The sequence below is a fragment of the Mixophyes fleayi genome, chromosome 6, assembly GCF_038048845.1.
Source record: "Mixophyes fleayi isolate aMixFle1 chromosome 6, aMixFle1.hap1, whole genome shotgun sequence".
Taxonomy (NCBI): domain Eukaryota; kingdom Metazoa; phylum Chordata; class Amphibia; order Anura; family Limnodynastidae; genus Mixophyes; species Mixophyes fleayi.
The window spans coordinates 126,440,436-126,466,085 of NC_134407.1; the positions used below are offsets into that span (position 1 = coordinate 126,440,436).

A 25,650-nucleotide genomic window follows, 5' to 3' on the forward strand; every position below is an offset into this window, starting at 1 on the left:
TACATCAGCGAGTTTCAACTCTCCTGAGAAAATCGCTGTATTTTCAAAACTTGATACATTTACCCCTTGGTCTTGCTTCACTCTTGAAGTTAAAAGCTTTTATTGAAGGTTTCATAGTCAATATATATGCGATTCACATACTTTTGTTATGGGTCGCAGACTCAAATGAATCTGTAGAGTCATCTCAATATCTTCCCATCACATGTGCACCTGGCCACAGCTATTGTATGAGCATGAGAAATTCAATGACTGTTGGAGTGGAAGTTGTTTTGCTCATCTGATCCAAATATGCAATCATTTTTCTTCACTCCTCAGGATCGGGATTTTTCTCCTCTCCACCCTGGTGAACCTGCCTTTCTGAGCTTGGATGGAAAAATGATTCCTTACAATGGAGACCAGCAAATTTATCCTGTGTTCATTAATGAGGCAGCTTATTATGAGAAGAAAATTGCATTCATAGTAGCTGAGAAGATCCGCCTATCTATACCTGCTCTCTGCACCACCGGCGGACAGGGGTCTCCCTAAATCTTGTCTAGATGGAAGTCAAATGACGCCACCTTAAATCCTCTACTATTCTAAATTGCATTTTATTTTGTAAATCCAGCAAATGTGGAGGAGGGAGCTCTTGTTTTCTATGTAAACAAAAGGCCTATTCCAGTATATGCTTACATAAGGCTGAGCAGCAGGATCAGCCCACAGATGGTTTGCAGAAGTTAAATATGTTCAATGCGATTTATGATTGAAGTGAATGCTCATTAATGTCATCTTTTTATTTATAGTTTTTAATCAAATAACCGAATTTGAAAGATTGACTTTGTGGCCGCAAATTTAATAAATAGGTATGAGCTTGTAACCCCATCACTGGTTTCTCTATCCTTGTCTCAGTAGAGAAACTTTCTACTGATTTGTCCTTTAACAAGCAGCTAAAGATAGTAAGAAAAGAATAATAGGCATAGTGCAGATTTTCCAAGAAAGATATAGCAGAATAAAGGATAACATACATGCAAAACATTAAACCATAGAAACACTTATCAATATATAAAAAAAATTTAATCATTCGATCATTCCTTATAAAAATAAAACCCTACCTTAGATTGCTACATTCAGTTCCAATAGTCTAAACCATATTTACATTTTAAGGATTATATATCATATTTTTACTATTCAAAGATTTGTATATTATGCATAATAAAATGATTTAGACATTTGCAACCAATATTTTGATTTCTAAAATAAAAATACAGCAAGAAGACATGAATAAAAAAACCCAAAAACAAATATTCTGATCAATCTAACATCCATGTACAATAACTCCAATGTACAAAGAACTGAACGTGGAACACAGACCATGACAGCGCTTATTTTAAAGGTTCATGGGAAAATCTAGATCTCCATAGTTCGGGGCAACACTGTGCTACAAACTTGCACAGTACTGTACACATCTAGGGTTGTAAGGTAGAAGATACTTTGGATGTCTCACCAAAGTATATTGGGAGATGGTTATATGCACAGATCTGCTTATGATTTCCCACCCTCTGCAGACTTCTTGCCTCCAGCTACCAGTTGCAACTAATTAACAAAACAAGTCAGACAGGGACCTTTAAATATGCTGTTGACACATATTTCCTAACAGAAATGTAATAAATGTATTTAATATATTTAAAAATAAATGTAATATTATTTACAACACTATTCTACTTGTCTCCATCTCTCTAGTTTGAGATAGAAGTTTTACTAGAAGCTGTGATTCATCAATGGCTTTCCTAAGTATCTTTTCTGTTACTAGAAGCATTTGGTAAACCTCCAAAGACCTGCTGGAGAACTTCTACCCTCCCCTCAGATTCTCACCTCATTTTTAAAATTGCTTTAGTCTGCAACATCTACAAGTTACACAGATGTAACAGAATACAGATGTGTTTTCTGGTTAAGCATTAAGTACCATTTTGCCTGTATGTCCTTCTTTTTCCAAATAAATAATTACAAATAAATCAGCAAAATATCTCCCCACTAAATTAAAGTCATTTTACTTGGATTTGTACGTGCCTTTAACTATGCTGCCCACTGTAATTTGTGTTGCTTATCCCACAAGCTATGTTGCTTCTAGAGCTGTATTTACCACAAGACCAAATAGGCATATGACTAAGGTAGCTCTGTTTCAGGGGCAGCATAGATGTTGTCTTCTTTTGAGCTAATTTACTTTTATTTATCCCTTTAAAAACAATTACATTTTTCAGTAAAAATAATGGAAGGAGGGTTGCTGGACTTTTGTAGATGTTTTAGACGACTTTGAATTATTCTGAAATATTACCTATTTTCGTAACATGTTTTGACAAGCTCTTCTTGCTAAACACATCTAACATAAGCTTTGCTGTTTTTTTAGCAAACTGCAGCAAAAATTTAACTATATTGATTCATAATTTGACCACTTGATCCTTGTTTCTTTGGTGTCTACGGTGAATGACAGTATGACAGACTTCAATTATTTTGATTTGTGTAGAAAGACATATAACCATCTCGTACCAAACAGTTATAGAAAAATAAACAATGTAAAACAGGATATTCTTCCCCATTAGGACACGCAGACAACCTGGGGTTGTAAACACATACTAGTATGTGGAGGTATGCAACAGTGCTAGAACCTTCAGCAATTTCTTAGGACCAGGTAACCAAACCCTTCATGCATATTAGGCAAACTATAAAAAACAAAAGTAATAAAAAAGTTTAACTTCTGGTTTCACCACGGTGTACACAGCTATTTTTATAATGTGATGTATTCCAACTTCATACACCGTGTAGGTAAACCAATTGCTTAATCTAATGTGTATGACTGCTTAGCAGACAGGCAGTGGTGACTGTTCTACTTCTAATCCAAATTCAGTTTATGAAATAGGTTTATCCATTGCAGTGTCTGAACCCATGTTTCTTATTCCTAGCCTGTAAGTGCAGGATTTAGCATATGGTAATTTGAAAACGAGTTGTGAATTAACCCTGCTGAGCTCAAGCTTGGTTTTAAAACCTGGACTGTAAAGGGCAACACTGAGAACCATATAAAATACATAGTTGCAGCCACTGGATACTTGTAAACAGTAGAGGTTGACTTTACAGACTGTGTGGTCAGGTCAGTCCAAATTATTCCTCCTCAACTACCTGTTCATAACCCATATCCTTCCTGAGCCTTCTCCTTTCCCGAACTGGCTGCTCTCTCTCATTATCTTCTGCCTCACTTCCTGATCTTTCTTTCTCCTCTCTTTCATCTCCGTCGGATTCAGACTCATCAGAGTTTTCTTCTTCCAGGTAGCGGTAACCTTTGACCTTGTGGCGTGGAGCCGGGATCTTGGGAAGGCGGGGCTGCACCTTGCAGCTGATTTTATGCTCCATCCATAGATAGGAGAGGACAGATATCAGAGCAGAGGCAAGCATGAGTCCCAGTTTAGCCTAAAAAGGAGAGCGACACCGAGCTTATCAATCATGTAGGAAGAAGGCAGTTTAACTTTATTATACATTGAGTATTGGGTAGTTTTTTTCATTTTCTTACCATCATGGGAATTCCAGACCATAGATATACAATAAATATGGCAAGTGCTTGTAACCAGTGGTAAATGGTAAAAACAAAGTCCTGGCGTTCTTTGTCCTCATAAAACATGCCTATTAGAACTGGAAAGGAGAAACGAGGTAAGTGATCAATAAATAAATTGATAGCATTAACAACTGGACACTGTTTTTATTGTCAATGCTTATTTCCCAATGAGCCGCGTAAGTATCCTGTTTTCTATTTTCAATACCTCACATTTTTACCTTTGTCTATTGTCTGGCAAATTCCACCTCATATACACTTATGGTTAGTGTGTGACTGTGCCCACTATGAATAATCAATGTACATACTCTTATCAACATCATTTACACACCTAGATAATCTGCTTATAATTGTATACTGTGTACATGTTGTAATCTGTTTTTATAATGATTTTTTAAGCCTATTACACTATTATGGTTCTCTTTCATACCTTTTATGTTCTTGAGGTTTAATGATTTGCCCAATATACATGGTTGGTCTTCCATTAATTGAGACGGGGGATTTACCTTGATAAGACTTTACTAAGTACAATCTTTGGTGTGTGCATTAGTTATTCATAGTAGGCACACTACCTACCTAAGTATTTATGCATTGGGCACCCTCTGTTTTTTATTTTCATACACAGACTGAAACCTGACAAGCAACAGGGGTACATAAGGTTGATACACTTCTAATTTGAGAGGGAGTGATACACATATTTCCGTGACTGATGTCTGATACATATATTCTGGACTCTTTATTGAGTTTTATATATTTGAGTGTATATTACATTAAACGAAGTGTATCCTTTCTGGCTTTTTTTTTTTTTGCATTAATGCGCTTATTTTTACAGAAAGTGCATGGAGTTTGCAAGTAAAAATGGAGGTGCTTGCAGGGACGCAAACATTTCAATTTTGATGGAAATAGCTGGGAGAATTGAGGGCATACAAGCTCTACCCTTTCCTTCCCCATGGCCACAGAGAGAAGTTTGTCTTGTTCTGGCCAAAATAAAATCTCTTCATAAAAAGGAATGAATTCTAGAGCTTTATTGGACCCTATGTCGACTCGCCAAGCTCACAATCGAAGAGCACAGTGGGCAGCCACTGCTGAGGCAGAGATCCTGGCCCCCAGCAGGCCAGCATCAATTGCAGCCTCTCCTAGGTAATCACACATCTTAGATGCGGCAGGTTACTGCCTAACTGCAGACCCCCTGTCAGTTGGGTAGACCACCAGACACAAACTGAGGCCAGAGAGCGTCTGAGAACCGCCCCAATGGCTGAAAAATTTACTTTTTATTTGAATTTTTGTGTCTGTACTAACCTTCAGGGTAGCTGCTCCTGGAGATTGTAGTGGATATAGATAGGTGCGTTACTGGTGCGTGTACAATGGGAGGAGACTCCCACTTGTGTGCGCCCGCACTAGAAAATCTGCACCCTGGATGCCCCCAGGCTTTGCATAAAAGATCCTTTAAGAAGATGGTAAGGTGACGACTACTTTCTTCTGACACTTGAAGAGGGATGTTTGCTGAACCACAGGTTCCTCGCAGTCCTGAGTTTTCAGAACTACCGCCGTAACTAGAGCCTCTACAAAAGGCATCTACCTGTGCCACTGAGGAAGACCCTGGATCTGAAAATTCAGATACCTCATCTTCCTCCTCACAATATCCGAGGCAGAGTCCACCATAGAACATAAGACCACTGGTGGTGGACATCTCTGGGACCTAAAAGTGGATGCAGAATCTCTGTTCAATCCCTGGAGCATGCGGTCCAAACATGATGACACTGACATTGTGCCAACCCCTGAATGGTCTTAGCCTATCCTGATCCCACACCGCTCCTGCCAAAGCCTCCAGAGCCCAATCTGAGGGACCATGAGTGGGAGGTTCTGGAAGGCCAAGTTCCTGGAGTTGAGAAACAGGGGCAGGGAAGAGAGGGTCTCTACATGGTTGTCTATTGACAATTAGTTGTTTAGTCAATTCTGTCATGACATGAACCGCACCCAAACCGGTCCTGCCTCTTTTGGCGGGGCCCCCCTAGGAGAGTGCTGGTGCTGAACCGCCACTTCACACACCGGACACAAGGCTCCTAGGTCTGACTGTGCACACTGAAGTTTAGTATTACACTTGGAGCCACGGCTCTCCCAGGAGGGAGGGCCCTATAAGCATTACCTTTCCCAGACATTCTCAAGTGAGAGAGGGAATAAATATACAGAATATATGAAATTGCAAATACAGACTGTAAAAATGCTTAGCAATATTACAATACTCAAAGTAGCTATGTTAAACAGCAAGAGTCACTCACTCACACTCACTTAGAGGGTATGAATACTGAAAATATTTTAGTGCTAAACATAAGTTTCATGCTCCCTAGAGGATGTAACAACTCAGTCCTGATATAACAGGAATACACCTAGTAAATACTGCTGCCAGTTAACAAATCCTTAGAAACAGCAGAGAGGAGGAAAGCAAATAAACCCCCTATTACAATTTGATGAATATTGTAAGGTATAGGAGGGAGAGGAGATAATCCAGTTTATCTGTCTGGAAATCCCTGCAGCTGCTGTAAATTGTGGCTGCTGAGTTACTGGCAGGTTGTCAGAGAGTGAAGTCCGCTAAAAGAGGAGGTACAGGTGATAGAAGGCTTTCTCTGTGCTGTAGTGGGGTTCCGTCCAATAAACTGCATCCATGACTGATCCCACCTTTACATACTATACATTGAGTGCCACCTTAATGTGTTTAATAATAATAATAATAATAATAACAAAAAAATCTCCCCCCTCAGAGGAAAGGTATTCTGGAGGGATTCCTTCTGTGATCTATCTTGTAGCCAGCTCTTGAGTAATCGCTGTGGCTTTCTGCACCACGGCTGCTCCTGGTTCAAGGAGCAATTACATATAAGAAATGCCTGAAAATAATAAAAACTGTGGGGGCTGTGAACCAGTCCCATAAAATGTGTCCGCTCCTGCAGGCACTGAATCTAAACTGAATAGTATAGACAATAGCGGTTTATAGGGGAATGAGGTTGCCATTGGAGAATTCTATTAAAATGGCAGCGCTCCTCACACTGCATCTATACCCCATAGTGTTCTAGTGTCCTCTAAGGATGGCTGAAAGCCTAGTTTCTGCCATGACAACAGAAAGCCATCTCTAATCAGATATTTAAAAATGGGCATTCTAAATTTTTTGCGTTCACTGAAATCTTTAATCTCTGCTGTCTTGGGCACTGTCAGACTTTAGAAGAAGTACATCCATTTTCATAACACCCAATATTCTAAGGGATGAAAAAATGTGCAGAACCAGGCCGCACCCTGAAATCAGGAAGCTCTACCCCTTTTGGTCACAAAGTATTATCTGTTATGGTGTTTGCATTTTCAGTATCACAGCAGCATATAAAACCGACAATCAAGATACCACATTTCACCCTATAAAATGAAAAAAATATATTTTTTGCATTTTGGCAATTTTTTTGCTTAAAGAATTAAGAGCTAAACAACACTAATTTACGTCTCCTCGTCATTTGCTCATTCAGCGTCTGTTACTTTATTATGGGACCAGCTATAAACTGTTGGAAAAAAGATGTAGTGGATGCTTATTTGATCAAAAGATGCATGACAGAACAGATAACAACCAGTCCCAGAGGTAACCAGCAGTTACAGAAAGAGCACAATGAGACAGTTTTCAGAGATTGGTGCTAGGTTACTGCGAATGTAAATCTATCCTAAAATAAAAAAATAAACTCCGCAAGCAATTGCTAACAACCCACCCCCCAACATCATTTATTCCTACACCCATTGTGTTTCACTTCCCAATACTCACTGCTGAGACCAGTCTTGTTCAGGGCACTGCCCATACCCCACAGCACAGCCACCAGGTACAGCACAGCACTCTGAGACTGCTCTTTGGGTTTCGGACTCCAGAAAAACAGACCAATCAGAATACAAGCATGCAGTAAGGCACCACCTGCTAAAGGGATCTGTCGTGGGAGGCGGAGAAAACAAAGTCCAAGAGCAGAAAAGATAGATGCCGACAAACCGTAGGTTGTAATGAGATATGGGAGCTTCTCTAGCCCAAGAGAGCACACCCCATAGCACTGGGGAGGATAGGAGAAAAATAAAGACAATGAGAAAACATAGTACAGCAAGGACAAAGCAAGAAAGAGACAACACAAACATATGTCATGTATAATCTGAATTATCATGCAGTACATTATTTAAAAGATGAGTTCATCCAAAACGGCTTGTGCCATATTGGTTCCTTGCCATATTGGCTGCCTCCACTTTGTCTAGACATCAGGTCAATCTACTGGGTTTCAGAATACATATAGGCAAAACTGTGGAAAATGCATTTTTTATTTATTTTTTAATTAATGTTATCTTTGAAAGGTAACGTCATAGAGGAAGCATATTTTTGTATGTTGTGTAAAATAAACTCTTCACAACACTGGGGTCATGGGTTCCAACCAGGGCCCTATCTGTGCGGAGTTTGTATTTTCTCTCCATGTTTGCATGAGTTTTCTCTTGTTTCCTACCACAGTCCAAAAACATAGTGGTAGGCTAACTGGCTTCAGACAGAATGGACCCTAGTATGTATTGTGTGTGGTGTTATGGAATTTGGACTGTATGCTCTAATGGTGTAGGGAGAGATGTGAATGATTACATATTCTCTGTATAGCACGGCATTATATGATTGGAGCTACATAAAAAATAATAATAATAATAATAATAATAATAATAATAATAATATAAAAGTCTGTGACATGTAAAACAGACAAAGGGCTCATTCACAGAAATGGAACCACAGTAGATTACCCACAGGTAACTGGGATGGTAACTGCTTGAAAACTGCCACAAAGCAGCAACTGTGTGAACAAGCCTTAAGAAATAGAGCATCATCACAAAATGGTAAACACAAACTCTTTTGATTAAACATTTAAATGTAACAAATATTAAAAATAATTCAAAAGTTTCTTATTTTTTTCTATCTTACACAACATTAAAAATATCAGTACTCTTCTACAAGGGATTTGAATAACAGTGACTTAAAGACAATCAGCAGCTGACTGGATGGATGTCACTCACCAGTGCAAACCCTGTACAAGCAAACAGCACTTCAAAACCACTGTACAGGAAGTAGGGAGCCAAACAACGTAGACGATAGTCTCTGGCATGTTTGAAAGGTAACTGGAAGATGTTACCCCAACCAATGCTACGCAGGTCAATCTCCTCGGTTGGCCGATATGCAGAACCACAGAGGACCAGGATCTGAATGGGGCAAATTGAATAAGAAAATGTAAATATGGTACACATTGCTTTTCTGATGTCCAACCATACCACCCGCTCTCACCAGCAGCATGGATAACAGCGCTGCCCCCATGAGAACACTTTCAACATAGATGAGACTTAGACTTGGAGGCAGAGAGCGGAGAACAGTCACATTGAACCCTGGGAGGACTCCTTCTGTAATTGAGGCACCTGCAGGGAGAAAATGGAAAAGTCCACAATTCTAATGGAAGCTAAGAAAATATGACCACTATGAAATCTCTGAAGAGCACCCCAAACTTACCGCATTTTTGCACGTTACAAAGCGTGTGGTTATAGGAATACAGGAACTTGTTGAGGAAGAAGTACATTGGAAACTGGGAGAGGACAAAGCTCATCTATGAAAAGAGACCAGTACTGGAATATAAATCAAGTTGAATGATAAACCTAGAGAAGCAAGAAGAGAAACACTCCACTATTTGTGACTCACATGAAAGAAGGAGTAGAAGATGCTCTGAAAAATGATGATGTATCTGTGGCTTGCACCTCGTGGCACCCTGCGCTGCTTCCGCACATTTTCATCCTTATAATTAACAAACTCGTAATACTTCTGAGCCATCCTGTAATTACATGCACCACAGATGTCCATTATTACATTCATCTTGCTGCCCCTTAACCCCTCCCAATGCCCATTGCATCTAAATCTAATCACATCTAAGCCCATCGTTAACTGATTATAATATGTGAAAAAAATATTAATATACAAAATAAACACACAAATAGAATGAACCCCCCTGCACCTATGACTTATGTGGCCGTCCCAGAAATATGGGCCGGATGACACAAGATATTTTAAACTACACTGTATAAAGTCAAATTAGCTAGCTGTCAAGCTTTGTAGCAGCTCCCTATAGTTTCTTAACACAATCTGATGCATCAAAATTGTAAATGCATTTGATGCTTTTTAGTGTGGAAGCAAATACAGTAATATGGAGGAGAGGGATGAGGGAAAATAAATAGTTCAGATTTGAGCTGAGGGAACAACTGAGCAGAAAGCTCCATCACTGGACAACATAGCAAACTATAGGGAGATGGATGGATTCACTGCACATACGCTGGCCTCTGCACAGTGCAGGACTTGGGAGAAGATGGACACTCCTCACTCCCTGCAATGGAGGTAGTTTGTTAAAAGCTGCCGCATAAAATTTTGTTCAATCCCCATACTTCCCAACATTTCAAACACCAAAATTGGGTCACAACCTGATCTGCCACAACCATTCCAGGGGGTAAATTTACCAAGCTGCGGATTTGAAAAAAGTGGAGATGTTGCCTATAGCAACCAATCAGAGCCTAGTTATCACTTATTTAGTACACTCTACAAAATGACCGCTAGTATCTGATTGGTTGCTATAGGCAACATCTCCACTTTTTCAAAAGCCGCAGCTCGATAAATTTACCCCAAGATCTGCTCATCTACACAAACATTATTGTTATTAGTAAGCAATGACCGTTTATGGGTTTGAGAATCAGGACTTAGGAGGTATGCATTCAACTAGTTACACAATGATATTAATATTGGAAACCTAGGTGGAAATAGTGTTTTTAATGGGATTTTAATCTTGAACTTAAACTCAGAAGAAGTTTTAAATTAACAATAACTATTTGGTAGCCACAGTGTGGCCAGGATTGGTATCTAAATGTAACAAGATGGTCTGGTGGCAACAATTAATTGGATTTAGCATTAAGACCTCAGACCAGAAAACCATTCATTTTATATTTTTTTTTGCTGATCTGAGGTCTAAATTTGGAGTCTGACTATTACCAACATGTTAAAAAATGTGCACTCAATATCATACACACAAGTCATATACACACACACACACACGTAATCGATCTAAAAATGAGTAACAAAAAAATTAAACAAAGGAGAGAAATTGAAAGTAAATGGATAAAACACCCTGTGATGATATTAATTATTTTGGACAATGCCAATTTTTAAAATATTGCAGTATATCATCAACAGTTATTCATATAATGCCACCAAATTTCGGAGTGCTTTACACTTGGGATATATATATATATAAAATGTAATTACTTATAAACAGGAAAGTAGCCACTTAGTTTTATTTTCAACTAAAATATTGTCTCCATATTATTACCTATGTATATAGGATCTTTCCCCATGACATAATTCTTGTGACACATTCACCCTAGTATTCTGGCACAAATGTGAGGTTAGTTAATGATAAGATTGCTGGTGCCACACAATAGAATTAAGACCATGGGGTAAATGTATCATACCCCAGTTTTTTCATCTCGCGGGAGACCGGCGTCTTCACAGCTAAAATTTAAAGGGGCGATGGCTTGTAAAGCCCAGGGGGTAAATTTATCGAGCTCCAGGTTTGAAAAAGTAGAGATGTTGCCTATAGCATCCAATCAGTAGATAGGAGGCCGATGAATCAACTTCACACCAACTTTTGTCTAACATTAATAGGGGAGGTTACCATTACCAAGATCTTCAATTTGTACCATTTACCTTGTAATGTAATTGCCCATCGATGCCCAAAAGGGAACAATCATGACTCCGATGATGGTCGCTGAAGGGACAAGTGTGTAGTATCTTTCCCAGTAATTTGTTGAGACAAACAAAGCATAGATTCCAGAGGAGAGGAACAGCATCCACTTTGTGCCAAAGAACCTGCAGGTTGATAACATGGTACCACCGTCAAATTGCAAGGCCGAAATGTAATAATGATAATGGCGACACTTGATATTATTAACTATAACTTATATAGTGCTGACATGTTATACAGGGCTATATATTGAGAGGATCATGACACAAAATAAATTAAATATGATGACATAAAACAGAAGATAAAGATGGCACTGCCCATATAAGCTTATTATATAAGGAGCGTGGGGAACAATTGATATATAAGGTAGCGGAATAACAGTTGTACCTGGTGGGGGACAGTGCAAGTAGCTACTTTAAGGCATTATGAGCAGTCAATAATAAAGCAGCCATTGGTGACTGGTATTTCTAAACAGCTACCACTGGTACGGTACAGTTGGATTGAGGAGGGACAGCAGAAAGCAGAGACACAAAACATGAACTAGGCCCTGTAGATATCTAAGAACAGTCAGCTGCTGTCAACCATAGTTGTCCTTCACCATTTCTCATAACCAAATCTGCTTCCTCTTCTGATTTTAGAGAAGGCTGTCTCTTTCATGCAGCATTGGCACTCTTGTGATTGTACATCAGATTGGAGTAGATCAGTGTTGGCTAACCTGCGTCACTCCAGGTGTTGTGAAACTACAAGTCCCAGCATTCACCTTCCAGCAATAAGCTGCTATATATTGGCAAAGCATGCTGGGACTTGTAGTTTCACAACACCTGGAGTCTCAAAGGTTAGCCAACACTGGAGTAGATGAATCTTTTATATAAATAAAATGTAAAAAAAAATTCAAAGCCCTAGAAATGAAATAAGACCGACATGTAGATGTACAGCCACTAACCTGATAAGAACAGGAGTATAGAGCAGTGCAGCAATTGGAGTTACATTAATGCCTATCAGCATCTTATTATCGATATCCTGCAATCCCATGTTACCATATTTCACATCTCTGTATGTTTCATCATAATGTAATATCAACTGCATCTGGAGCAGCCCTGAAATAAAAGAGACATTAATGTCATCAGATGACATTTTATAAGAATACAATTGCTTACTGCTATCTAGTTTACCATTGAACTAATTAGTCAACATGGTGAGTAACCAAAAGCGACCAATTAGATATTTACTCTCATTAGCCTGGATTAGATTATTTAAAGCTCTTATGTAAATTGCTATAGGTTAATGCACATGTCCTATTTGCACAATGTTATTAAACATTTGTGTACATGTTGTGTGTGTGTTTTTTTATCAATTATGTTGTGTACCTCTTTGCATGCACAAGTCTTCAGCTCTACAGTCATGGGCAAAAGTTTTAAGAATGACACAAATATTATTTTTCTCAAAGTCTGCTGCTTCAGTTTTTATGACAGCAATTTGCATATGTTGCAGTATGTCATTAAGAGTGATCAGATGAATTGCAATTAATTTCAAAGCCCCTCTTTGGCATGACAATGAACTTTATCCAAAAAACAACATTTCAGTCCTGTCAAAAGGACCAGCTGATAACAGGGCAGTGATTCTCTCGTTAACACAGGTGAGAGTGTTGACGAGGACAAGGCTGGAGATCACTCTGTCATGCTGATTGAGTTAAAATAATAGACTGGAAGCTTTAAAAGTAAGGTGGTGCTTGAAAATATTTGTTCTTCCTCTGTTAACCATGGTTATCTGCAAGGAAACACGTGCAATAATAATTGCTTTGCACAAAATGGGCTTCACAGGCAAAGACATTGCTGCTAGTAAGATTGCACCTAAATCAACCATTTATCGGATCATCAGGAATTTCAAGGGGAGAGGTTTGATAGTTGTGAAGAAGGCTTGAGATTGCCCAACAACGTCCTGCAAGCACCAGGACCGTCTCCTAAAGTTGATTCAGCTACGAGATAAGGGCACTACCAGTGTAGAGCTTGCTTAAGAATGGCAGCAGGCAGGTGTGAGGCGTAGACTTTTGGAGGATGGCCTAGTGTCAAGAAGGCCAGAAAAGAAGACACTTCTCTCCAGGAAAAAACATCAAGGACAGACTGATATTCTGCAAAAGGTACAGGGATTTGACTGCTGAGGACTGGGGTAAAGTCATTTTTTTCTGATAAATTCCCTTTCAGATTGTTTGGGGCATCTGGAAAAATGTTTGTCCGGAGAAGGAAAGGTGAACATTACCATCAGTCCTGTATCATGCCAACAGTAAAGCATCCTGAGACCATTCATGTGTGGGGTTGCTTCTCAGCTAAGGGAGTGGGCTCACTCACAAATTTGCCTAAGAACACAGCCATGAATTAAATATGGTACCAAAACATCCTCCAAGAGCAACTTCTCCCAACCATTTAAGAACAGTTTGGTGACGAACAATGCGTTTTCCACCATGATGGAGCACCTTGCCATAAGGCAAAAGTGCAAACTAAGTGGTTCAGGGATCTAAACATCAACATTTTGGGTCCATGGCCAGGAAACTCCCCAGGCTTAATCCCATTGAGAACTTGTGGTCAATCCTCAAGAGGCGGGTGGACAAACAAAAACCCACAAATTCTGACAAACTCCAATCATTGATTAGGCAAAAATGGGTGGCCATCAGTCAGTATGTCGCCCAGAAGTTGATTGACAGCATGCCAGGGTGAATTGCAGAGGTCTTCAAAAAGACAGGTCAACACTGCAAATATTGACTCTATGCCTAAACTTAATGTAATTGTCAATAAAAGCCTTTGACACTTATGAAATGCTTGTAATTTTACTGCAGAATACCATAGCAACATCTGACAAAAAGGTCTGAAAACACTGAAGCAGCAAACTTTGTGAAAACCAATACTTGTGTCATTCTCAAAACTTTTGGCAATGACTGTACACTGCACTGCACTAAACAGGCTGAATTGTTCAGATTAATAACGTACCCAGATACACCCCATATGTTATGGCAACGCCCAGGCTTGCGGATATTACGCTTTTCACCGTTAGGAGCCTCTTTCGTCTATAGTATCTCTTCTCCTCGGCTTCTTCATCATAATCTGCCTTGTCACCCAAAAACTCTTCCATCTGTTAAACAACAAAAACAAGCTTCATTAAAATTATCCTGGAAGGGGTTCAGATGGTTTGGCAGACAGAGCATCATGGATTATATTAGCACGCTATGACAAAGGGATTTAATCAGAATACACTAAAACGTATTAAAATTCATACTACAAATGTAACTTAATGATAATAAGATCTAGATATAAATTAGTTTGTGTCTCAAGCAGTCGCTGAATTTATTTATTTATTTAACCAGAGAACAAACTAAAGATGTTTCAATATATCTTCCCTATTTCAAGTATAATAACAGATATGGTGTAAACTGGGTTTTACAATAACTGACAAGCAAGCTACCATTGATTTATTATTGGTGTACAGCAGGGCAGATATTGATATGTGACATCATATAAGTAAAGCACTTATTTTGTTACTTTATTCTTATATGTGATCTCACAGGACTGCCCTTTATTAATGTGCTTCTTCTGAATTTGGGACACACAGCATTCAATTTGATCACTGGATGCACAGATCACCATGCAGTTTGGTTTCTGGCCCCAGCACAGGACCTCCTGGCTTACCAGCATACTTGCCCACACTCCTGTAATGTCCAGGAAGGTCTTCAGACTTTTGCCCGATGGGTGCCTCCATGGCGCGATTTGCGGTGAATCGCGTCCTCACACACCTCCCAGAGGGGAGGTGTAAAGATTTAGTAAGTATGCCTACCAGTGATAGCATCTATGTGGTCTCAAGTGCATCATTTTTATATTACTTTTTATATTTATTTTATTAGGATGGAAGCACTAAAACAAATTTATATAGTCTGTACAACCACCAGTTTAGGCCCCTTCATCTCCTGCTGGTCTAGAATGATTGAAAGTGGGCAGTGACAGAACAACCTTTAGCCAATCAGATCATCAGAATGCTCACAGCAGCAAGAGAGGAGTGTGCAGAGAGGAATGTAGACAAGCAGGAAGTCAAAGTTAGATATTGGAGGGAGCAGGGTTCCTCCTCCCATGGCAACGACAATCTACCCAACATAACTGAAATGTTTCTTTTTCAATGAAATTGCAAGAAAGTGAACTGAAAGCAAATGTGTTGTTTTTTTTCTAACCACCACCAAGAAATACTTTGTGGTTCTTGCTGTGGCACCAATCCACCTTTCCAAAACAGCAAAGAGTAGGATTCAACACATTGGTTTTCCTAATGTATTCTGCACTTGCAAATGATAATGCACTTTGTTTGCTTGTTTTTTTTGTGCTAGTTTGCACCATCTTTAATGAAACACATACAATATGTAGGAATAATAATAATAATAATATTAGAATCACCCCCTCCTTATCTCTGGACATAACTCTTTCTGTAGTGTGGGGTTTTATTGTCTGGTGATCACAAGACAATAACTACAAAGGAGGCACGTTATTTGAAGGAAGGGACTCTCCGTTTTCAAATAAAGTTCCCCATAGTTTCCTGGAGCCAGGATGAGATTTTACAAAACCCCTCCTACATTCTTGGCTCCTTAATGATTTTCTGTAGTGTAGGGAGATATTTTCTGGTGATCATCAAAGAATACCTACTAAGGGGGTCATATCATTTCAATTAAGGGTACCCCTCATTCTGTGGCTGCCAGGATTGGCCAGATATGGGGCTTTTAGTGCCCTGATGCCTTCCCCTGGCTCTTACTATTGTACCGTACTGTACTGCCTGGGAGGGGCAGGGTTTGATGACCTCATCACACCATGATGCAAAGACATCAAGCTCTGCCCTCGACCTAGTTCCAACCAGCACTCGTCTTTAGCACTGAAGGGTTTAATAAATATTTTCTATAAAGCCTAGTAAATAAGAACAAATAACAATAATGTAATCCAGTATACAAAATAAGGTGAATACTATAGTGCAGTACAGTTGGTTAACACTAAAAGATATTGATATTTCCAGGATGGGACACTTTCTATGGATGGTCCCTGGAAATTAGGGACAGTTAATAACTATTGAGAGCCAGGTCAAAGCTACATGTTTTATGTGTGTAAGCACAGACTCCTATTCATGCTCCATCATAGTATATTTTATCATTATGCCCTATGTATCATCTGCTGATGACTAAGATAAATAGATCAAGGAGAAGTCATATATGTACCATATCTAGATTTTAGTAAAACCTTTGATACTGTCCACATATGAAAGACTGATAAATAAATTGGAATGCTTGGAATTGGATTTAAAGGTGATTGAGTTGGTAAAATCGGCGCTACGGATACTTTGTGGCGCCCTATAAATAAAAATTAATAATAATAATAATAATAAAATACTTGTTGAGGGACGGATGACAGAGAGTTTTAGTAAAGGGACTGCACAGAGGCTGAACTAGTGAGCTGTGGGCCCCGGAGCAGGAAAGCTGGGAGGAGGGAACCAGCGCCCACAGCTAGCTAGTTCCGCATGCAGCGGGCCCCATTATCTCCATGGGCCCCAGTACTCTGCACCTGCTGCACCAATGGTAGTTCCGCCACTGGAACTGCATTAACTAGGGAAGGGAGTAGGTTTTTGCAGATGTCACAAAGAAATGCATCAAAGTAAGATATACATATTCCAGGGCACAAATGATGGACATAATAGCACTCAATCCTCCAAATCATGCCAAGATCCTCCCAATCGATCACCATTTAGGTCAAACCCAGGAATTTGTGACTGTTGGCAGCTATGTACTTTATTCCCTATTTTCATGATTATAGTAGTAAACACTACGCATTCCATATCATACCTGTTCATTAACTCCATCCAGCACTGGGGTTTCCTGTGGCAGCGCAGTCAGTGAGGCACAGTCAGCAGCTACCCCATTAATGGAGGCATCATGATACAATTGAGCCATATTCTGGGACACTGTGTCTGCTCCTTTAAATGAAAATTATATAATAAATATTCTGCAAGGCATTGCAAGTCTTTAGTTCTAGTACTGTCTAAATACACTACTAGCAAATATCCCTGGCTAAGTATTCCATACAGGTCTCAAACTTTGTTATTACATAAAAATGTACAATATTGATGGCAAACACCGGCATATTGGCCCACCTAGTGTAAGGACGAAAAGCAGTATAGCCAGAGAAATAGGGGATTTTGCCAAAGATAGTGCTCGTTTTCACTTTCCCAAATACAAGAAAGGAGTTACCACTGACGATGCGTTTGCATGGTGAAGTCACAATGGAGAACTGCTGGATGTTCTGTTATCACCATTTCAGGATGGTGATAACAGAACAAAAGCATTGTCAAATGCTAAGTCAAACGTTTTTTTTTAAACAAAACTCCACTAAGCTGACTCCACTATGAACAGGAGATTGGTCCACTTTAATGGTTTCTTCTCAGGATTGGTTTGCATTTATATTAAACATTTAGCTTTGTTTTAAGAACAACGGGCCTGATTCATTAAGGATCTTAACTTGTGCAAATTAGATTTCTGTTTTGCACTTAAGTTACTGACTGTTTTTTCATGTAGCACACAAATACTTGATAGCTTATTTGTACACTGAAATTTAAAGTTGATATTTGTGTGCTACATGAAAAAACAGACAGTATTTAACTTATGTGCAAAACAGAAATCTAATTTGCACCCCTTGCATTGTACCATGGTTTTGTCCAAGAGACTGAAATAAGAAGTTTCTCAAGTTAAGATCCTTAATGAATCAGGCCCAACATATTTTGGAACAATACACTATCTACTACTCGTTCAGTAAAATATTTTCTAACATTCATTATATTATCATTATTTCTGAGGTACAAACAAAAATCAATGATGTTCTAGGTACTAAACATGCCGTGAAGCTCCATGGAACCTCGCGCTGAATTGAAATCCACACTAAAGTCAGTTATGGAACCTTTTTTCACCTTGGATCCAGTTTATGTCTGGGAGTTAGCTTTCACACCCATGATGCAACAATGAATAAAACGTGATTTTTATACGTATGTTAAATCCTGTTCTCTGAAGCCATGGGGAATACTGGACCATGGGGCATAGTGTCTTCCTTTTCACAATTCTTACAATGAAATGCCCCTTCCCCTTATACCTCGCCATCCCACAGGGTACTCAGTTATTTTTCTAACCAAGCCCCACAAGACAGAACCCTAAAGAAACAACCTGTTCAACCTGTCGAACTTCATAGCCACTGATAGCATCTTCCTGGCTCCTGACTCCTGGCTCTGCATTACAGCGACTTCGGTCTCCTGATTCCTGGCTCTGCATTATGGTTGCATCTGGCTCCTGATCCCTGGCTCTGCATTACGGTAGCTTCTGGCTCTTGATCCCTGGCTCTGCATTACGGTAGCTTCTGGCTCCTGATCCCTGGCTCTGCATTATGATTGCTTCTGGCTCCTGACCCCTGGCTCTGCATTACAGTAGCTTCTGGCTCCTGACCCCTGGCTCTGCATTACAGTAGCTTCTGGCTCCTGACCCCTGGCTCTGCATTATGGTGCTTCTGGCTCCTGATCCCTGGCTCTGCATTACAGTAGCTTCTGGCTCCTGACCCCTGGCTCTGCATTACAGTAGCTTCTGGCTCCTGATTCCTGGCTCTGCATTATGGTGCTTCTAGCTCCTGATCCCTGGCTCTGCATTATGGTGCTTCTGGCTCCTGATCCCTGGCTCTGCATTACAGTAGCTTTGGGTTCCTGACCCTTGGATCTGCATTATGATGTCCTCTGGCTCCTGATCCCTGGCTGTGGATCTCCATTGGTACTGGTTCCCGGCTCCGGCTTTCAATTACAGTGATTTCTGGTACAGACTACTCTGCTTTGCTTATGAACACCTCATGGGCAAGGGGTTTACTGCTAGTAAGACTGCACCTAAATCAACCATTTATCGGATCATCAAGAACTTCAAGGGGAGAGGTTCAATAGTTGTGAAGAAGGCTTCAGGGTTCCCAAGAACGTCCAGCAAGCGCCAGGACCGTCTCCTAAAGTTGATTGAGCTACGGGACCAGGGCACTATCAGTGCAGAGCTTGCTCAAGAATGGTAGCAGGCAGGTGTGAGTGCATCTGCACGTACAGTGAGGCGCAGACTTTTGGAGGATGGCCTGGTGTCAAGAAGGCCAGCAAAAAAGCCACTTCTCTCCAGGAAAAACATCAGGGACAGACTGATATTCTGTAAAAGGTTCAGGGATTGGACTGTTGAGGACTGGGGTAAAGTCATTTATTTCTAATGAATTCCCTTTCAGATTGTTTGGGGCATATGGAAAAAAACAGTTGTCCGGAAAAGGAAAAGCGTGAGCTTTACCATTAGTCCTGCTGCTCAGGGATCAAAACATTGAAATTTTGGGTCCATGGCCAGAAACTCCCCAAACCTTAATCCCATTGAGAACTTGCGGTCAATCCTCAAGAGGCGGGTCAACAAACAGCATAAACTTAATGTAATCAATAAAAGCCTTTGACACTTATGAAATTGTTGTAATTTTACTTCAGTATACCATAGCGACATCTGACAAAAAGGTCTAAAAACAGTGAAGCAGCAAACCTTGTGAGAACCATTCTCAAAACTTTTGTCCATAACTGTACTACAATAATATACTAGAGTACTTACTCTCAGTTCGGGATTTGTCCATTCACACTAAGGGGCTATGGGCCTGTCTCAGTAATGTCACCTATCTTTCTGATTCTTCAACTGTTTGCTCTTTTTGAACTGTGACTGCCATTATTCTGCTGCTGAATGTCAATAAACTTAATAAATGTTTTATCACAACACAATCTCATTCTCCCTGGCAGTATATTCCTAACACTTCTTTGTCTGCCTCCGCCTTTCCAAACATTGAGCCAAAGGTCTCAGTTAACTGAAACCATCAAAGCTAAAATTCTCATTTTGATTTGACCAGCATCCAGAGCTACGTTCTGAAGATATTAAGATGCCTCTTGAATGTATTCTGCCAAGACGCCATTTTAGACTTAGGCCTTCCAGACTGAAAGCCTTCTAAAAGTTGCTCTAGCAAATTTTCCGTGGTTTTGTTGACCCAATCAGTGGCTAAAATGGGTCTGAGTGAAGCCCCAGCTACTAAATAGTGTTAAGAATGGTGTTTTTTCCATTTAGAACAGCGTGTTGCCAGACTCCGCTGACTCCCCAATGTCCCAGATATGTAGTACCTGGAAAACTAACGGCACTAAATCATGCACCTCATGAAGTCTTGCAGAGTCCTCATCAAAACACAAGGAATTCTCAAAGTCTGCTTCCTCTGCTACCTCACTCTCTTCTTAGGAGGAACACTCAGAATTCGACACTATCCAAGAACAGACCAAGAGAGAACTCTGATGTTTCCAATACTTAGCTGGTGAGGAATTCAAGAATTTTCTCTAAGGAGAAGCAAACATCTACACCAGATTTTTCTCCAAACAAGCCCGTCTTGTTGCATCACTATGAGATGCATGAGGTAACTGGCTGAAGATTCAGCTACAGAGGTGGAGACTACAACCAGGAAACATGAAGTACTCTGTGTAAGCTCACAATTAGACTACGCTAGTGCTTTAGCCCAGAACACTTTTTTTTTTTTTTTTAAATAAAATTACGTTTTATTGAAAGCCACTCATGTAGTATACACAACGAAATCATAACAATAAGTGGAAACCATTGAAAAATACATCACATTAAATAATAAGAGAATAGCATTCAAAATAGTTCCTAAGGTTTAGAATGAATAATTCAACTTTGAAAACAATTTCTTATCACCTATTAGATCGAACCCCAATGAACTCCAGCTAATGAAAAATAATTCAAAGTCAGTTACAGCAGAATATCCACTATCTATCATGAATGGTAAAAGCATTTGGGCATATATAAGTGTGCAGGCGTGTGCAACTGCTGGCGCTCACACATAAATATATTTTAAAAAGTCACAGATGAAGCCTCGCCAGTTCTAGTTCTCCCTTTACCTGACATGACAGGAAAGGAAGAGAAAAAAGGCAGATACAAAGTACACAATATGGAAAAATTAGCCAGGTATCAACAGACACAAATAAACTCACTACAAATATAACAGACAATGCACAATGCATTCCCACCATAGCTATTATTATTGTTATCGCTTATTTGTAAGGCGCCACAAGGTTTCCACAGCGCCGTACACAGTACAAACAGTAGACATCACAACGTAAAACAGTACAGAACAAAAGCTGAGTAGACCAAGACTCCAGAAGCTCCAGACATAGCAATTACAGAACTGCTGGAGCAGAAGAAGAAATGGTGTAAAGATAGGAGTGAGGAGGGCCCTGCTCGTAAGAGCTTACATCCTAAAGGGAAGGCAAACATGCAGCAGATACAGAGGGAGTCAGAAGAGAGGATTAAGTGCAGGAGGAGCAAGTAGGGACCGGGAGGAGAGAGGTGAAGTGAATGAGCATGGAGAGAGGGTAGTTGGAAGGCTGGTAGGCTTTGAGGAAGAGTTGAGTTTTAAGTGCCCATTTAAAGAAGCACATGTTAGGGGACAGTCAGATGGCGCGTCGGAGGTCAGCTAGAAGTAAATACCTGCTGTCTGGGATACAGAGCTGCTGGCTAAAATCTAGACTGATTTTCAGGACACACCTGAAATCTGAAATCAGTCAGGGGGTGGGGGAGTGCAAATGATCCTGCCTGGGCTTGCTGGGGAGACCGAGGAGAGCAGGAATGTCGGCACATTGTCTGCTATAGGCTGATGTTCAGAAAACCGCTAAAGTCTGTCAGGGAGAAAATTCATTATAAGCTGCCTGAGGTCTGTCCTTCCCCACAGGGACCAGCATGTCAGCAGTCACTGCCCAAAAGGATTTCCCCCTTGTGCTGCAGCTGTGTCTATTGTGGGGCTGCCTATATCGAGGCTGCCCCCACCTGATCAGGCTTCCCAAGCGGAGCCCCGACTCTGTAGCAGATTTGCTTAGCAGACTCCAGGCCCACCACATCTTTAGCAGCTCCTTCACTGGTGAAGGGAAAGAGGACTTGTTTTGCTACTTCCCGAAGGCTGCCATCTGTAGCCACCAGAGTCCTCTCCCAAATGGTGAACGTCAGACCCTTGCTGAGGTTCTCCCTCATCAGCCACCAAAGCAGGAAGTGACACACCCTCTGGGAAAGGCTTATCACCTGGCTGGGTAGACAGAGGAGGGATTTGTGCCACTTGGAGAAGAGCTCTAACTCTCTCGCATGAAACTGGGCATATGAGATTGCCTCAAAGTAGAACGCATCTTACCCAGTACTCTGCAGAAATGAATAGAAGTCTATCTGTGAGACAGCAGAGAATTTTGTCCGCTGGTAAAAACACCCTCTATTTTTGTGTGTTGAATGACAGACCCAAAAATATCATCCATTGTGACAGTGTCAATTTGGATTTTTTTGAGATTGAGAATCCACCCATGGCATTCTAAAGTCTGAGCAGTCTCCTGCCCGAGGACCTAAAGTACAAATTGCGAATCTGCTTTTATCAACAGATCATAAAAATAGTGAATAATCTTTATTCCCCTGTAGCGCAGCAGAGTTGTCATGACAGCAGTGATCTTGGTGAAAACTTTTAGGCCCGTGGCTAGACCATAACTGGTATTGGTGAGACTGAACAGCAAGCTATTGCCAGAAACCTATTATGAGAGCACATGCTTAGGTGTCAGCGTCGTCGGTGGTAGTCACATTTGTGAAGGTGGCAATGCCGACAGCAGTTACGACGACTGTCAAATCCCGATCGCTGTAATTCCATGAAGCTGCGATTCCCAGCATTACAACTTCCCGTCAGTGACATTCACATCACTTTAAATCACGACTCTTACATTTATGCTATTAAGAGGGCAATGTGTAGGATTTACCCCAGGCTGGTTCCGTCACATCGGTACCAGAGCCTTCTGGCATACACCCCCCCCCCCCCCCTTTGTCAGACATAGCAGAGAGGCAAAGAATATATAAATACAATAACAGAACACAAACAAACAAAGAAAGTGAACCTGTTAGCAGACCCAAGCCAGGTAAAGTGAGTTCAATTTCACTCGCAAACCACTCCCAACTACTAAACACGACACAAGCTGGTATAGAAGGGTAGAAGGGGAGAGCAGGACTTGAAAAAGGGATTCAGCTTCTGGTGTGCTTTAATCGCAGTGAAAGCACATGCCAAGAACGGGGGTCTAAGGCAGTGGTTCCCAAACTTTTTCAGTTCACAGCACTCTTTCCATAGTTTTTTTAAGGCACCTCTAATCCAAAATAATTATGGAGCAGTCCTGTTTTATAAGTAGTGGAGTCAAAATAATGTAATAAGTATTTAGGTCAGGACAGAAATACTTATTAAGTTGTTTGCAAAATAATACATATATAGCCAAGGGAAAAGAATATTTTTATATTTTTTTTCCCCAGTTATATTTCTGTCAAAAAACAATTTACAGCTATCAATAGGTCATGTTCACACTGTGCCCCTTCATACTCACACTGTGCCCCTTCATGCTCACACTGTGCCCCTTCATGCTCACAATGTGCCCCTTCATGCTCACACTGTGCCCCTTCACCATTGCACCATGCCCTTTCCTTCATTCTTCTGCCCCTCCATCGCTGTTTCCTTTCCCTATTTCCCCTCCATTTCTTTACTTACCTTACTTGGCCTTCTTACTTCAGTCTTCTTTGTTCCAGCTCCTATCTGCACAGCTCCTCGTTGAATATGTCGGAGGATGCTGTGTCCGGACGCGGCCAGATTGGTTGGTATTTTATTTTGCCCTGGCTGTGGCACCCCAGGGAGCCGCGGCACACACTTTGGGAACGGCTGGCCCTAGGAACCATCTTATAAAATAAAAACCTCCCCCCAGGGCCAGCACCAAGATAGCTGCTGTCCTAAAGAAGGATGGCCCTTTCAACCTAATTAGGGCCTAGCACTGTCATAGTAACCCTTATCTGCTCTGGTCCCAGGCTAATCTAAAGACTGATCACATATAATTTTTTTTTTAAATCATACCATCCCCAAACCTGGAGCCTTAGCGTGGCTTTAATTAAATCCGCTCTGCCAGCACTATACACTCCTGGCTCCACTCAATATCCCACTGTCTGTGGTCACATGATCGGATAAATGAGAAATAAAAGATATAGATTGCCAAGGCAATATATCTTTACCTATACATCTATAGGTAAAGATATATATCTATATCTATACATCTGTGTATTAAAACCAAGAAAAAATACAAAACAAAAAAAACACTCGGTACTGAGGGCACTCTAAAAAAAACGGAGTTCCCTGCAAAATGGGGAGGTATAAGAGGGAAGAGCATTTCATTCTTAGTATTAAATTGCCCACGTCCTGAAGGAGGCTCTATACCTCAAGGTCCAGTGTCCCCCAGTGGATGATACAGAAAAATGTATTTAATTTCCTTCACTTTACCATTCTATATATATTAGGTCCATTATTTTTGATAATATATAATGTAAGAAACTAAGTTCTGTGTCTGTCAAAAGAGGTGGTTTCCAATATAATGTATTGCATATCTGACAATCAGGTGTTCCCAAAAACAGATACTTGGACCCTCAGGTTGTGCCTATAATTTAGGTAAGGTGTTTATTTTAAACTCCACTGCATCTTTATTGGTAAACTTGGGGCTGACATAATTTTAATAGATACTCCCCCATGAAATTTATGATATATATCTATGTGTAATAAAATATCAGCAGGCATGTAAAACAAGTGTTACAAGCTATAATGAACAAATGAGACAAAAAGCAGGAAGAAGCTGGCGGCTGCAGGTGAAGTGTCAGAGGGGCTGCCTGTTGCTCATGACTGTTTTAAATTGACATGTCATTGTAATTACTGGACAGTATCTGTTTTGTATCTTTTCAATACATTCTTTAAACACATTATCCTATTTTTAAAAGTATAGCACACAAATTCATATATGAGCCGTAAATGCAAACACTAGAGAGTCTTCAACACATGCATTGCAATTCTTGTTCTAAAGAAAGTGAATGTAACCGAGTCCCCAAACACACTGTTACTCTCTGCCATTCTCTTCCTAGCTCAGGACTAACTAAATCTGTAAATGACTCCCTATTAAACTGCACTCACATGACTACTATCATTACACACTCCACGAACACTCCTCCAATTAAGAAGATTATCGGATACCTGTAAATGTCTGGCGTATTTCTTCTAAGTTATCTCCATGTATAGAAAGAGGAAGCAGGCAAGGGAAGGGGAGTGAGCAGCTGAAGGAGGGGAGGGTATGTACAAG

The 25,650-nt window shown here is 40.4% G+C and overlaps 2 protein-coding genes across 4 annotated transcripts in view; one reads left to right on the forward strand and one right to left on the reverse strand.

Moving 5' to 3' along the window:
• ACY3 (aminoacylase 3) overlaps positions 1 to 2,222 on the forward strand; it is a 69,062-nt gene extending 66,840 nt beyond the window's left edge. Inside the window, exon 9 of the mRNA XM_075217320.1 lies at positions 316 to 2,222. Coding sequence (XP_075073421.1) covers positions 316 to 525 — 210 coding nt within the window. The 3' untranslated portion in view covers positions 526 to 2,222. The remainder of the gene's footprint in view (positions 1 to 315) is intronic.
• UNC93B1 (unc-93B1 regulator of TLR signaling) lies at positions 1,029 to 25,650 on the reverse strand. 3 transcript variants are annotated; one of them, XM_075217314.1, is made up of 12 exons: positions 25,545 to 25,650; positions 17,237 to 17,367; positions 14,364 to 14,505; positions 12,326 to 12,479; positions 11,346 to 11,507; positions 9,300 to 9,429; positions 9,114 to 9,207; positions 8,895 to 9,022; positions 8,630 to 8,812; positions 7,368 to 7,641; positions 3,536 to 3,654; positions 1,029 to 3,435 (listed from the first exon to the last, which is right to left on the reverse strand). In XM_075217314.1, the coding sequence occupies exons 2-12, from the start codon at positions 17,342 to 17,344 to the stop codon at positions 3,130 to 3,132; spliced, it is 1,800 nt and encodes a 599-aa protein (XP_075073415.1). In that variant the 5' UTR covers positions 17,345 to 17,367; positions 25,545 to 25,650; the 3' UTR covers positions 1,029 to 3,129. The 3 variants fall into 3 exon arrangements, with proteins under 3 accessions (XP_075073415.1, XP_075073417.1, XP_075073416.1); XM_075217316.1 differs by lacking the exon at positions 25,545 to 25,650 and adding an exon at positions 25,485 to 25,506; XM_075217315.1 differs by lacking the exon at positions 25,545 to 25,650 and adding an exon at positions 22,301 to 22,471.

Bases quoted from the DNA above. Each gene is read 5' to 3' on its own strand.
- UNC93B1 (XM_075217314.1), bottom strand. From the start codon at position 17,344: ATGGCTCAATTGTATCATGATGCCTCCATTAATGGGGTAGCTGCTGAC. The intron at 7,642-8,629 runs GTGAGTGACATC...TATCCTCCCCAG, and splicing joins CTTGTACAGGGTTTGCACTG to TGCTATGGGGTGTGCTCTCT. The intron at 3,436-3,535 runs GTAAGAAAATGA...TCTCCTTTTTAG, and splicing joins GGTCTGGAATTCCCATGATG to GCTAAACTGGGACTCATGCT.